We start from the raw sequence: 14,640 nt of genomic DNA, 5'->3' as shown, positions 1-14,640 counted from the left end.
TGTTTTTCTGCAGCTTATGGGTCACTGTCAAGAATGAGTTATTTTCGGTGTCAAAACCATAAATAATTCAAAAGCCTACTCACAGAATTAATTAGAATTTGTCAAAGTATATTTTCAGGTTCAGAGTTAGCTCTGGTTTATATCATTTTGATGTGGAATAAATTACTATGATTGCATTACATGAGTCTGCTTTTGTACAACTTTGATAATTGTATAGGACCATGTAATAGTGTTGGTATTGATATGCCACTGTTTATTTGACTCATTGCTTTAGGTCTGTTCTCCTCTACCATGAGAGAGCTCACCTCAGTGGGTCATGATGGACCCAAATGGATTGTTCTGGATGGGGATATTGACCCTATGTGGATTGAGTCACTCAACACAGTCATGGATGACAATAAGGTCAGAGTGCACCTTTTGCTCTATTTTTTTTAATTTTTATAATGCAGAATGTTGTCCTTCATGCAAAGATTTAGTAGGCTTTCATCTTCATCCAGAAAGCCCCGGATTAACAATTTTAACATTATTTTTTGTCAGTGCTGTTCACTTCGCATATTTCGGCCGCTTTATATATTTGACCTAATGCTTAAGCTGGACACAACCTCATGTTCCTCTACTTTTTCCAGGTTCTGACTCTTGCCAGTAATGAGAGGATCAGTTTATCTTCCTCGATGCGTCTACTGTTTGAGATTTCTCATCTGAAGGCAGCAACTCCAGCTACTGTCTCCAGGGCAGGAATACTCTTTGTCAACCCTCAAGATCTTGGCTGGAGTTCGTAAGCCACGCAAAAGCAAAAACACTCTTATGAAATAATGGGCTTCTTATTCCCTTGCTTTTCTGAAATTGTACACCTGATGTCTTTGCTGTATATCCAGGTATGTGACAAGCTGGATAGACACCAGACAGGCCCAATCAGAGCGAGCCAACTTAACCATTCTGTTCGATAAGTACGTGCCGTACTGCCTGGAACAAGTGCGCTGCAACCTGAAAACCATCACTCCCATACCAGAGAGCAGCATGGTGCAGGTGAGAACACACCATGCTCATTGTGTATCCCACCTATACTGTCACACAAACATTTACATCCTGTCTTTTTAGCCAGATGTTGTGTTTTTTTGCATATTGTCAAAAATGGCAATGTGTTACGATGTATTGACCAATCAGATGTATATATGTGTTGGCCAATCAGACACTGTGTTCCTTGTTGGACTGCCTGCTGACAGAGGACAACACTCCTCCTGACTCACCGCGAGAACTTTATGAGATCTACTTTGTCTTCGCTTGTGTCTGGGCCTTTGGAGGGGCCCTCTTCCAGGACCATGTGTGTGGTGACTAAATGCTCTCTTGAAAAGCTTTTATTGCACTATTTAAATTCAGATTAATATGTCACATTATGATATTTTCCCAACAACCAGCTGAATGACTACCGTGCAGAATTCAGCCGCTGGTGGTCTAAAGAGATGAGGGCAGTGAAGTTTCCTTCCCAGGGCACTGTCTTCGACTATTTCATTGACTCTGAGACAAAAAAGTTTACCCCTTGGAGCGAGAAGATGTTGCCCTTTGAGCTAGAGCCTGAGGTACCATTACAGGTAATGATTTGTGTACAAAGAACAGAATTGCTTTACACTATGCTCATACTTAATTGAACAGTTCTTTCATTAAGGTCCTGCTTCGTATGTGTGTTTCAGACTGTGTTGGTCCACACTCCAGAAACCCTTTGTCTGACCTACTTCATGGACCTGCTGCTCCACAGAGGAAAACCTATCATGTTAGTGGGCAACGCAGGAGTGGGTAAAACCATCCTGGTGTCAGACAAAGTAGCCAAGCTGAAGGAGGACTTCATAGTGGCTAAAGTCCCCTTCAACTACTACACCACATCGGCCATGCTGCAGCGTAAGGATCACAGAAGGAAACTGGAGTTTTGTGCTTACTAAGATTAAGTTGACTTTATACACTTTCATGGCACAGTGGGGGTTTCGAAAAGTACAGTGATGTATCTACAGTAAATTACTCCTGTAAAAGAAAATAGTTTTTTCAAGTAGAATATATTTTTTAAATGCCCTTTCTCTGTTTCAAATCTCTTTTATATGTGTACTTTACTTTACTTAGGTAAGATGTATTATATATGGGGTTGTGCGTTGGTGTTCGGATCAGGGGGTCACAGGTTCAAACCCCACTGCAGTCAGCATGTCGTTGTGTCCCTGGGCAAGACACTTCACCCCAAATTGCTCCTGTGGGGATTGCCCATATTATTGAGTATGTAAGTCGATTTGGATAAAAGCGTCTAACAAGTGACATGTAATGTAATGTAATATACTGTAAGTGAAAAGTAAGTAAGTTAATATAAGTCTTGGCTACAAATAATCTTGCCGAATATACTGTAACAGCGTTTTGAAATCTCATTGTAATACCATACTGCGTTTGCCCTTTAATATTGCTTGAATTACATTGCATTCATTAGAATATAAGCTTTACTCTGACTCATTACACTTGATTTATTAAACATGATTTATTCTTGTTTTTTTAATTATCTATTTCTGCAGCAGACTGCATTTTGAAGTACATTACTCATGAGTCATTTGCTGCGAGCACAGCCCACAGGTTTTTTCATCAACTGTCTTCTGCATTGTATGGACCTCAGGTGTCCTGGAGAAACCCCTGGAGAAGAAAGCTGGTCGTAAATTTGCTCCCCCCACCGCTAAGAGACTCATCTACTTCATAGACGACCTCAACATGCCAGAGGTGGATGTTTATGGGACCGTCCAGCCGCACACACTCATACGACAGCACCTCGACTACAACCACTGGTAAGACAGACAGGAAACACACAGTTTTACATGAATGTATAGTAAAGATACACATTCACATCTGTATGTAAGAGCATACCGTGCAGTAAAGAGTTGTACTACACCTTTTGTAGGTATGACAGACAACGCCTGGTCCTAAAGGAAATACATAACTGCCAGTACATCACCTGTATGAACCCAACATCAGGGAGTTTCTCTATCAACCCCAGACTACAGGCATGTCACACACACACACACACACACACACACACACACACACACACACACACACACACACACACACACACACACACACTGTATGAACAAAAAACTATTATCACCATTGCTCTTTCTACTGCAATTACTGTACTTAATTAGATTTTTAAGCATTTTTACAAAGTAATTTATCACGTGCAAATGAACACATAATGGGTTTAATCAGCTGTGAAAGGAAGACGCAATTAAGTTAAAAAGAAAAGATAAACAATCTATAAAAATGAGGGTGATGTAAGCATGTTCTAAAAAGCTAATAACTGATGATAAAAGTATCTAATTAATAGTTACATTTAAAAAGTAGTTAGAGGAATATTTTTCTTTTTTAAATGTTGAATTCATGCCAGTCATACTATCGAGTGGTGGCAAGTCATTTTCAAATCTCTCTTTACACCTTTCAGAGGCATTTCTCAGTGTTTGCAGTACATTTTCCCAGTGCTGATGGATTAGCCACCATCTTCTCCAGCATCCTGTCAGCTCATTTCCTGCAGGGAGGATTCAGCTACGGGGTCTCTCGCTCAGTGGGGACCCTCATGCAGGTACACCTATAGTATGCTGCATTTATCTACATTAAAAACATTATTGGTCTATCAGTGTACCACTCTATCCATAGTAATGACCATCTGTTTATCTGTTCCAATATCTATCCAAACATCCATCTTTTGGATCTGCTCATCCAGGCAGCTATCTGTCTGCACCAAAAGATCAGCCAGAACTTCCTCCCCACAGCGATACGCTTCCACTACATCTTCAACCTGCGAGACTTGTCTAACATTTTCCAGGTATGCAGTTATTCAGATGAAGAGAAGGAAGTGTGTGTTTCTGAATCATGTGATTATTGATTCCATGTATGTTGGTGTGTAGGGTATCCTGTTTGCCCTGCCGGAGAGTATCCGTTACCCCACAGACCTGGTGAACCTGTGGCTGCATGAGAGCTCCAGGGTCTACTCCGACAAACTGATGGAAGAGAAAGATGTGGAACTCTTCACCAAAATCCTGCTGGACACTGGCAAGAGATATTTCGAGGTAAGAAAGAGGGAACATACAGCAACGCCTTTATCTTAAGACATTGAGAAATGAACAATATGACCCTAGGTAAACGTAAAATGACACTCCATTACCAGTCAGACAATCAGAAACGCTTTATTGTTTAATAAAGCAATATCCTATGATTTCTATAATTATTAAAAAGGATAAAGACCCCACTGATGAAATGTACGACCCAGAGACAAAGGCTTGAATATAAAAAAAATTATATTTATTTATACAGTTCAGGTAACCCCTCCTAACAGAGTAGGTGGTGGAAATAACAAAAGGCGCTCACAAGGAGGAAAAAACTAGCGTAACAAAAAGAGGACTTAATAAAAACTTAAGCCTAACAAAAGAAACAAAACCTGACATGAGAGAAAGCGATCCTTTCTGAGTTGAGGCTTGGCACGACCATTAGGAGAAACAAACAAGACGAACTGACACAGGACAGGGGAGAGACAGGACTATTTAAACTTGAGGTGAGTCCGGAACAGGTGGAAAAAGTCAGGGGCGGGGCAGACACTGATGATGGCGGGAAAAACACACAAGGGGAGGAAGAAAACTGGGCCTGAAATGAAAGACAAGAGGTAAGTACAAAATAAAACAGGAAATGACGGACAAAATACATAAACATAACTAACACATTTGACGAGAAACAACAAGGTTCTTGCTAAGAGTCTGGAAAGCATTCTGCCACACTTAATACACTCAGACCAGGTAGGATTCATTAGGGGAAGATCATTTACAGGGGGAAAGGGAACACAAAATGTTCCTATATGCGGACGATATTTTATTACTTATCAAGGATCCTATTTCCTCAATCCCTAATGTTCTATCTACAATTGAATCATTTCCGAAAATATCAGGCTATAAGATAAATTGGCAGAAATCTGAATGTATGCCCGTATCGACTGGATGCAACCAATCAGCGGTGTCAATATTCAATTTGAAGTGGATCCCAGTTGGAATGAAATATCTTGGCATCAGGTTGTGTTCAGGGCTAGAATATATAATCTCTATTAATATGACTCCTCTAATTAAATTAAATTAAGGCAAATTTGGAAAAATGGAAATTGATAAATCTCACTTTATTGGGGAAAATTCATATTATTAAGATGGTGGATGCCCCACAATTTAATTATATGTATATGATGATACCGGTAACCATCTCTGATGAAATCTTCAAACAATATAATCAGCTGATTAGGGAATTTTTATGGAATGGAAAAAAGCCCAGAATGCTCTGAAAAAACTCTTTGCCCCAAGAGATAGTGGTGGACTAGATAGAATTGGGAGGGATGAAACCCTCTTTAATGGTCACACATGCAGAGCACATAGCACACACAGTGAAATGTGTTCTCTGCTTTTAACCCATCCTAGTACCAGGAGTCTAGCACTAGGAGCAGTGGGCAGCTATTGTACAGCGCCCGGGGAGCAATGGGAGTGAGGGGGGAAGGGGGGTGTCTGGTGCCTTGCTCAAGGGAACCACGGCAGGGCCCAGGAGGTGACCCTGGGACCTCTCCAAGTAGCAGTCCACACTCCATATTTTAGGTCTGTTCGGGGACTTGAACCGGCGACCCTACAGCTCCCAGTCCAAGCCCCTACTGACTGAGCCACTGCCGGATAATAAGTATATAAACGTAGTGTTACAACGCAGATATTTGTTATTGTTAATTATGGACAACACTTAATTACAACACTGGTTACCCATGGTTACGTGCGCGCGTGCAACACCACAAACATGGATCGGTGGCTAGCATCAGGTTCTCTGAAGAGAAAAGAGGTTACCGTTAATGAAGATATTGAGAGTGAGTCGGAGGGAGCCAGATTCCGCAGAAAAAAACAAAGAAAGAGAAGATTAAGAGAAAGTACATTGGGAACTACTTGGAACTGGGATTTACCTACACGGCACTGAAGATGAGCCTTTGCCAATAGGCTATGCGTTCTGCGCTACGAGACACTGGCTAACGAGAGCCTAAAACCGGCTAATCGTCGACGTCAATCTTGGAATCTGGCTTGTAGATGCCTCCGACTCACTCTCATTATCTTCATTAACGGTAACCTCTTTTCTCTTCAGAGAACCTGATGCTAGCCACCGATCCATGTTTGTGGTTTTGCACTCGCACACGTAACCATTGGTAACCAGTGGTGAAATTAATGTGTTGTCCATAATTAACAATAACAAATATCTGAGTTTTAACACTACGTTTGTACTTATTTTTACGGTTTGCATATGAGGTGGTCCGCGAGAATCCTTGATAATAAATAGTGGTCCGCATAAACAAAAAGAAGTTTGAGAACCGCTGATGTCGAGCATTAATACAGATATTCCTACAATAATCATCTGAAATTAAAAGTAATAAGATAAGCTAACTTTTTTTTGAAGACTTTATTTAATTACCTTTTTCAAACATAAGCAACAAATAACAGAATAAATGACAAAAAATAAATAATAATAATATTAATTAAATCACATCACCATTTAACATCATTTGAAATACAATAACAATCATACTGTGACATTTATCAAAGCAGATCATATTAGGTCTTGATGTCCATTATAATGCAAGAATGATCAGACCAACAAAGAGTGAATCAAAGTAAAGCAGATTTTTTTTCTCAAGCCCGTCTACATGAGAATTGAGTGGTAGAATAGCTCCTTTTCATCCGGAGTGTGTATACCTGTCATGCAGCAGTAGTTTCCCCTCATTCACTGTCTGTGTTCAATGTCGAGGGGAAGTGCTCTCTCTGAGGTTTCTCTTCCTGTCGCATTGTATTCAGTCCTTGACGCGACCTCTTCATAATACTGAGCTCCACGTCTCTCGAAAATCCATTTCCTGTCGGGTGAAAACCTTGAGTATTGTTGAGTTAGCAGGATTGGATGTTTTGAGTGTGTGTGGAGGTGTGTGTGTGCTGTCAAGGCCCCGCGGTTCATTACTGTAACGGGATGAGATGTCAGGGGACTCATTTTGCTTTCTTACTTTTGGTCTGTCCGGTGAAGGTGGATTCAACCTGCTGTTCAGTCCGAGTTTTACACCCAATTTGATGTTGTCTTTTATTGGACATTTTACCGTAACTTCTTATTTTTTCATGCACATTTTAATTCTATTTTATGTTGTATTTGATATTTTACTTGAATTCCTATTTTTTTATAAATATATATTTTAAATGTTGTATATTTTAATGGTACATTCTTAGTTTAACTTATATAAACATTTGTATTTAATTACATTTTCTTTTTTCTTTGAAATTTACTCTAACTAAATATCTTAATTTTGTTATACTTATATTTTACTTGCACATTCTTACTTTAACTTATCTTTTCTTTTTTATCATGGAACCCATTTTCCCCGGGATAAATAACGTATTGTCTTTGATTGATAGGTGTCAACAGTTGGCAAATAAATCATATCATGTGAGATATGTTAAGGTTTAAAAGTATTAAGATTCAGCTGTCATCATAAAGATATTGGATATTTCAGATTAACATCATCAATATGTATTGCTGCTTGTTTCCACCAGATACTTCTTTACACTTTGTTGAATCACTTCCAACCCCCAGTTGTCCTCCTGTTTTTGGCCTTGTTGGAGCTAATTGCACACCATAAAAGCTGTTCAGGTTGTCCTCCATGTTTGTTTTGGTACAACAACCTGCAACAACTAGCCTTCTCCCAGGATTTAAGGGGTCATTAACGGCCAGAGCCCCATCAGAGTTAGTATTCTGCTGCATTGTGTAACATTTGAGAACCTCATGGGTTATATTATGCAACTGTTCCAACAACATCCTGCACGAATAGAGGGACTGCAGCAGCCGTTGTGTGGATGTCAAACCGAGGGATTTCTTAATAGAAAGGTGCTTCCTGTGTGTGTGTGTGTGTGTGTGTGTGTGTGTGTGTGTGTGTGTGTGTGTGTGTGTGTTTGTTTCTGTGAAATAGTGTGTGTGCATCTGAATGATTGGATTTTTCAAATTGGGGCTTGTGTAATAACAATTTATGCTTAAGGTTAAAGGTTAAGTAATATATGGAGTCAATTGAAGATCCTCACATGTCCGGAGATAAGTGTGTGTGTGTGTGTGTGTGTGTGTGTGTGTGTGTGTGTGTGTGTGTGTGTGTGTGTGTGTGTGTGTGTGTGTGTGTGTGTGTGTGTGTGTGTGTGTGTGTGCACGTGTGTGGTTTCCTGCACCTCTCTGGCCTTCCTGCTTGTGTCAGTGAATAACCAACCGCCAGGCTGACACACCGCGACCAACATGTCAGGTGCTGTTACATCACGCACACACGTACACACACACACACACACACACACACACACACACACACACACACACACACACACACACACACACACTCAGGAATGTGTGTGCTCTGTAACTGCTACCCAAAGGTAATCAGCCACAAACCTGATTGCTCCCTTCAGCTGTTTTACACTGACCAGACGCCTCAAATTACACAGAGCAATCTGCTGCAGGTCAGAGGGAGACAGGTGCATGGTGGGAGGAAAAGAGGGAGAGAACAGCTTTCCTTCTTTCCTCTGTCTGTCCTGGAAGACCAGTCAGGGAAATAGAGGCAGAAGGATTTAAGATAAAGAAGTTTGTGTCCTTTAAACATTTTCTATATCCACGATTCACCTTAAAATAAGACGTAGACATTTCATTAAAATCGAAGCAAGTGTGTGTGCTTATACTTTAAATCCTCAGAGTCCTATAGGATATCAACTAATATTACATTGCGCTTCATCAGTTATTTTTATGATGCAAGTGCAACAAATAAATAAAATAATTCTACATCATTGACCACCATATAATGCCAACAAATATATATTAAAATCTGATAATTTCAGTAGTTGTGCTCAACCCCGTCTCATCCTGGCATTACATAAATGTTTAAATTAATGTAACGTTCACTATCCCTCTCCTGGCCAGTGGCGCATGCTAAACTGTTAGCATGAAGCCAGCTATCACTCACCATAATATCTGTGTAAATGTTAGCATGTAGCAACCAGGGCCAGCTCTACAGGGGACACGTTGTCTGTTTCCATTTCTTAAGTTGATCAACGAGCCATTCCTCGCCTCAAAAAAAGCATTTCCTTTTAATTATCTCAACTTTCATCCCCGAGCTATTCGCCTGTCAGCAACTTTAGCTTCAGCCTCATGCTCTGCTGAACACCCCTCCATCCCTCCCCGGAAACGTAGAGTTGGCCGAGGCCTCGAACTTCTCTCGGAGGGGGCTGACAGCACGTCTCTTCTTCTACTGTTAAACTCCCCTCCTGGGCCGAATTAGAAACACTCAAAAAGCAAGAAAACTTGAAATAAACAAGCAAAGTTGTTTAGAAGGACTTTGCAAGAAGTTCTGGATGCCTCAGAAATCAGGTTTAAAAGACACAAATCAAACATGTTTTCCTTGGATAAGATCTACTTTACACAGATAAATAAACAGCACATGTATATATTCAGTCTCAGCTTATATTTCAGTGTATCTACCAGGCCTTCAAGGGGTTTATGATTTTAAAACATGAAGACTTTTTCTTGTCCAAAAAATATTATCATTGTTTGGAGGGTGCTCTGGAACCACATTTTTTGCAACCGTTGGAATACTCTTTTGGGTTTTCCCACACCAATATTTTTCCGATAATGATGCGAAATAATCAGAAAAGATGGTTTTACATAACTTATTGTCCATATGATATCATCAGCTTGAATGAATATAGACTAAAACGCTGTTAGAAAGTGTTCAATACAATCATGTAAAGGGCTGCCAGGAGGATAAGCTTCAAATGAGCTTTAATCTTAATAACAGTTTGCACATTTTGGACAGTGAACTCTGCATATGCAGATTTTCTAAGAGCTGTCACTCAGGCCTTCCCTCCTGCTGGGACTTTGTAATATTCTCAGTGTCTTCAGGCATTTGTCATCTCCTAATTGCTCCCCTTCAAAGGTGTAACTTTGAGAGAGGTGCGCTTTGTGGGCGGGGCTTCTGTCAAACGGACAGGTTTCTTATGTGACACGAGCCCCGCCTCCAGCACAGGAAGTTTGATCAGCTTTTTGTCACGGCATCAAGGGGGAGGGGGGGCTAGGTGGGGTGTGTTGGGGAAATTATAGAAGTGTCACCCCTCCTTCGTCGCCATTCATTCAGGAGCGATCCGCAATTTTCATGCAAATAAACGGCGCGGCAATTTTTTTCTTTCGCCGTCTTCCCTAATAGCTTCTTACAAATGATGTGCCATTACAAGGAGGTTTATTTAAACAAATTTAATACGTCTTTAATCAACCCTCGCAGAGCGCCTTTCAAAAGGTCACACGCCACATCAGGATGGGCTCCATATACCCCCACCCCTCACATCACAGTATTAGCTCAAGGATGGAGGGGAGGAGGAGGACAAGAAGAGGGCGGAGGGGAAGGAGAATTATTTCACGGACAACTCATTTTAAGCAAATCTTTATTTACATTTTTATTCAGTTATTACATTTTATTTCACCATGCGACAGAACGGGCGCGGGGGGGGGGGTTGGCTTCCTCCTCTCACCTCCACTCTCTCTCTCACAGACTAATTTGCTCATGAAATCATCTAATCTGAGGCGTGCATGGAGCTTTAGTGTCACGTCTCACATGGAGAGGCCTTTGATCTTTTGTGGTGTGCACAGAGAAAGGGATACAAAGTGCCCTTATTCTGCACACAATACATGTACAGGAGCTATTTAGCACCATTTACAGGTAGTACTTACTTTTAATATCATATATTCTTCTCATTTTAATGGAGCAATCATAAGAAAGGCACCGAAAAACACCGCCAATGAAGTGAGTCTGAAATATTTTCATTTGATTTGCAGCCTTTTGTATGTACTACATATTACTGAGACACACTTTCACGCATATTTTGTTCCTGGATTCATTGTGGTTTCATGATTTCAAAACATGGAATTTATATTAACTCGGATAAATCGACTTGGATTCAAATCTTTCTTCTGTAAATTGGCCAAGGAAGTTGTCAAACAGTTCAATGCACATTCAGGTATTTGAATTAAATGCAAATATGTCAATACATTGGCAACACAAACATTACTTAATGATTCATTAATATCAATCAAAAGTAATAACCTTTGTGTATTTTAAATACCTCTGGGTGAAAGGGTAGGAAATGGAAGTCAGCACAAATGCAAACTTTTGTCAAATCAGATAATTGAGTGTCACATTGAGTTGTTATCAGATGGCATGTTGAGTTCCCAGCTGCACACAGGGCTGTTGTTGGAAGTGACACACACACACTTAACGGATCCCGCCGCACCACTTGTCCTTGTACTCCTGCGTTTCTCTTTACTCCTGTTTCTGTTGTTTCATTACGGCTGCCACACGCGCGACCCCGACCAAAGTCAATAAACAAACTCATTTAAATATGTACGCCAGCCAAAGCCGCTCCTGAGATGGAGATATTTCAATATGCAAGATTGGGAGTGTGTGATATTACCTCGGTGTTATGTGCCGTGACCCAGAAGGTGAACGGTGCCTCCTCGCTGCACCCCCCCCCCCCACTCCCACCTCCACCCCTTTCACTTTGCATATGCAGGCTCAGAGCTATGCTGCATGTGTATTTAACGTGCCAGTAAAATATTAACCCTCCTTACCAAACATACACACAAATCCTCTCTGCACACGGCTTGTTAACCCAAGGGTGTACGCTTTATTTAACTGTCCGTATAATATTTAACAGATCTGTTGTTTGACAGCATCAATACTCTATTCAAACAGTCATCTCTGTTTATAATAGCGATGGTATTATAGCATTGTATAAACCTCACACCTCCAAATCACTAAATCCCACATACGTTTTGGGGATACAGTTATTCAGGGCCTCTGTGTGTGTCGGATCACAGCAGCTGTGCAGAGCAGAGCATCTTAATTTTTTTTGGGGGGGTTAACCCTTTCCGCGCTAATGCCTTTTTCTCAGGGTGGCATTTACACAAAATGAATTGCTTGCTTAGACACAGCTAACTAAATAAAAGACAGCGGGGGCTGATACTATGAAAAATGGATTTTCATTACTGTTTCATTGATTCTAGTAAATAAGGGCCCCGGGCCGGCAACCGCAAAGGCTGCAAAACGGTAATAATTTAATCTAAGGTGACACAGACCAAAATGTATGTGGACAAAAAAAATCATCCCTGAATATTAAACAAGGCCCCGAGACAAGAGGGAGGAGGGAGGGGAAAGTGTTTGCGGGCGCATTTAAATGTATGCAGATTGCCGTCCAACCTATTTAAAAACAGGAATTAGGTATTCCTGTCATAAATCACGTTTGCCGCTATGGATATGCCTTGTTATGCCGGTGTTTAACGGAAACCTGAAAGGTTAAAGTACTCGGTGCATTAAATTGTACAAGGATAATTAATACTTTTCTCCTGGCTATTTATGAAATATGGAAAATAGAGTCAGCTGAACTGTGACAACATACTCATTTGAGCAGGAAGGCAAAATAAAGAGGAAATGAACACATTCAGGCACATTACACACAGGAAATCACAGCGCTAAGAAACAAATACCTTCTGGGTGGCACTTTTTACGTTTTATAAACAGGTGGAAAAAACGTAATATCACAGACTTTAATTTCACTTGTAGACATCTAAAGTGACATTTAGTGCGATTCAATAGATGCAACCTGACCCAATCATCTCAGAGGTTACACCCTCGAGCTATAGTGACTGCACTGTGTTTTTCTTGTGTGTGTGTGTTAGCGTGCAGTGCCACTAATTAGTGCTTGTTAGCGGTAAACTAGTGCAAATTCCCTAATTTGACAAGTCTATTCCAGAGGTGTTGACCTCTCACTCACACCGGTGGCAGCTGTGTCAAACCTGGCACCTCGTGGGGGGGGGACGTGTTGCGTCTACCTGGCTCTGTCGCACCTTTTCCTCACACGCTGTCAAGCTTTGGCTTCATGTTCCAGTGTCAAAATGACTGTCTGAGTACAGCGGAGTGTATCAAGCAGCCACTTTAAAGAGCTGACGTGTGAATGCAAACGGTTAGTGTAGTTACGTAAAAAAAAACAGCGGGTCATTTGGCAAACGGACGCTCTGCGTGTGAGCAAAAGGAGACTTGACAAGTGTCCGTGCCCATTACGCTGTGTTATTCACCGACTTGTGCTCCAGTGGTTACTGTGTGTGCCTTTAACACGACGATCATGTCAGAGATAATAGCCCCAACATACAAAAGCACAACATCTGGAGCGAGAGGGAACATGGCGCTGAACCGTACTGAAGGTCCATGTAATCCGGGTGTAGGTAGAAGTTTAATAACCTTGATTATGTCATGCTTGGTGCACAATTGTCCCCCACTTTTATCCGCTCCACATCTCCTTATAGCTGAAGGTAGAGTCCGGTTCATCCCTCCTTCCGCCTCTTGATCTCGTTCTTCGCTCACCATGCATGCAGGGATTTAGTTCCTCTAACCGGGCGCGGTGCTTAGTCACTAGTCGACCTCTCAAACCGTGTTCATTATAACACAGGAGAGAACTAGGAGGAATCGTTAAAGTGATGACGGCCCCGCACTCTGAGCAATGTTTCAGTGAACCGTCACAGCCTCTCAGATCTGTTCCCCAACCACGAGCTGACCTTTTCCACATTGGCCAACATCTGAGCGCCAGCTTCTGTCTGTATCACTCTGATTATTGGAACGCCACGTTTTGGACTGACACTGATTCCTCTGCCTTCCCCGTTCAAGCAGTGTGACACAAAACTGAACAAACGTCGGAAATGGAAAATGACCAAAAAATGATTTGCTTTTCCAAGACTAAACAGTGCCAGGACGCCTAATGAGCAAAGGGACCCAGGAGACACTCACTGGCTCTCGTCCAGTACACATATACACACAATCTCACCAAAATGCATGCAGGCTCACACGCTAAAGCTGATACAAGTGCATTCATGCATATACTGTAGACACACACATCTACGGTGCATACTTATTGTACGACTGGGAATTGAAAGTCCCTGCACCACACAGGTGTTCTCACTTATTTTGCCCCAATTAGACCTGTCTGACAGCTCCATCACTTTCTTGTTAGTTCTGTTGCACCTGTCACGCAGAACAGCCTTATCTCGGTTATTACTACATGTAATTCTCTGCACAGGTCGTCAACATTTAACCTGGGCAGAGCTCTAATCAGCCCAAATATTTCAACCTTGTGTGTGTGATTAACTTTAAAAACCGTCTAAGAAGTACAAAGGAAACACACAATAAACTAAATTCAAGCATATGGGGCGAACTACTTCCACGTCGTTGCTGCTGCTTGCTACCCCACCACCACCCCAGCTTCCACCCCAGCTTCCACCTGTAGGCTCTGGGGGTTAGTTATTTAATCATCACTCATCGTGCTATGTATATCTGTGGAGTGATGAGGCCCGAGCCTAGACGCCAAACTCAACTATATGCTGCTTCTAATAAGCATGTTAAAGAAACACGTGAGTTGTCTGACTGAACTAAGGTTATGTTGATATTCAAAAAAGGTATTGAATTGAATAAGAGGAATGTACTGAGTATTCTAAGTTTGCTGGAATTTGCTAAGTAAG

The 14,640-nt window shown here is 41.3% G+C and overlaps 1 protein-coding gene across 1 annotated transcript in view; it reads left to right on the top strand.

Moving 5' to 3' along the window:
* Positions 1–14,640, top strand: part of dnah9l (dynein, axonemal, heavy polypeptide 9 like) — a 71,714-nt gene that overhangs the window by 20,094 nt on the left and 36,980 nt on the right. Inside the window, exons 44-54 of the mRNA XM_010786027.1 lie at positions 275–402; positions 627–775; positions 876–1,026; positions 1,190–1,321; positions 1,416–1,589; positions 1,689–1,893; positions 2,642–2,807; positions 2,921–3,023; positions 3,461–3,598; positions 3,740–3,841; positions 3,924–4,085. Of these exons, the coding sequence (XP_010784329.1) occupies positions 275–402; positions 627–775; positions 876–1,026; positions 1,190–1,321; positions 1,416–1,589; positions 1,689–1,893; positions 2,642–2,807; positions 2,921–3,023; positions 3,461–3,598; positions 3,740–3,841; positions 3,924–4,085 (1,610 nt within the window). The remainder of the gene's footprint in view (positions 1–274; positions 403–626; positions 776–875; positions 1,027–1,189; positions 1,322–1,415; positions 1,590–1,688; positions 1,894–2,641; positions 2,808–2,920; positions 3,024–3,460; positions 3,599–3,739; positions 3,842–3,923; positions 4,086–14,640) is intronic.

This window comes from Notothenia coriiceps, unplaced genomic scaffold, assembly GCF_000735185.1.
Source record: "Notothenia coriiceps isolate Sejong01 unplaced genomic scaffold, NC01 NC01_scaffold00000969, whole genome shotgun sequence".
Classification (NCBI taxonomy): Eukaryota; Metazoa; Chordata; class Actinopteri; order Perciformes; family Nototheniidae; genus Notothenia; species Notothenia coriiceps.
Note: the sequence above shows the minus strand (reverse complement) of the source record. Positions and strands in the feature narration are given on the sequence as shown.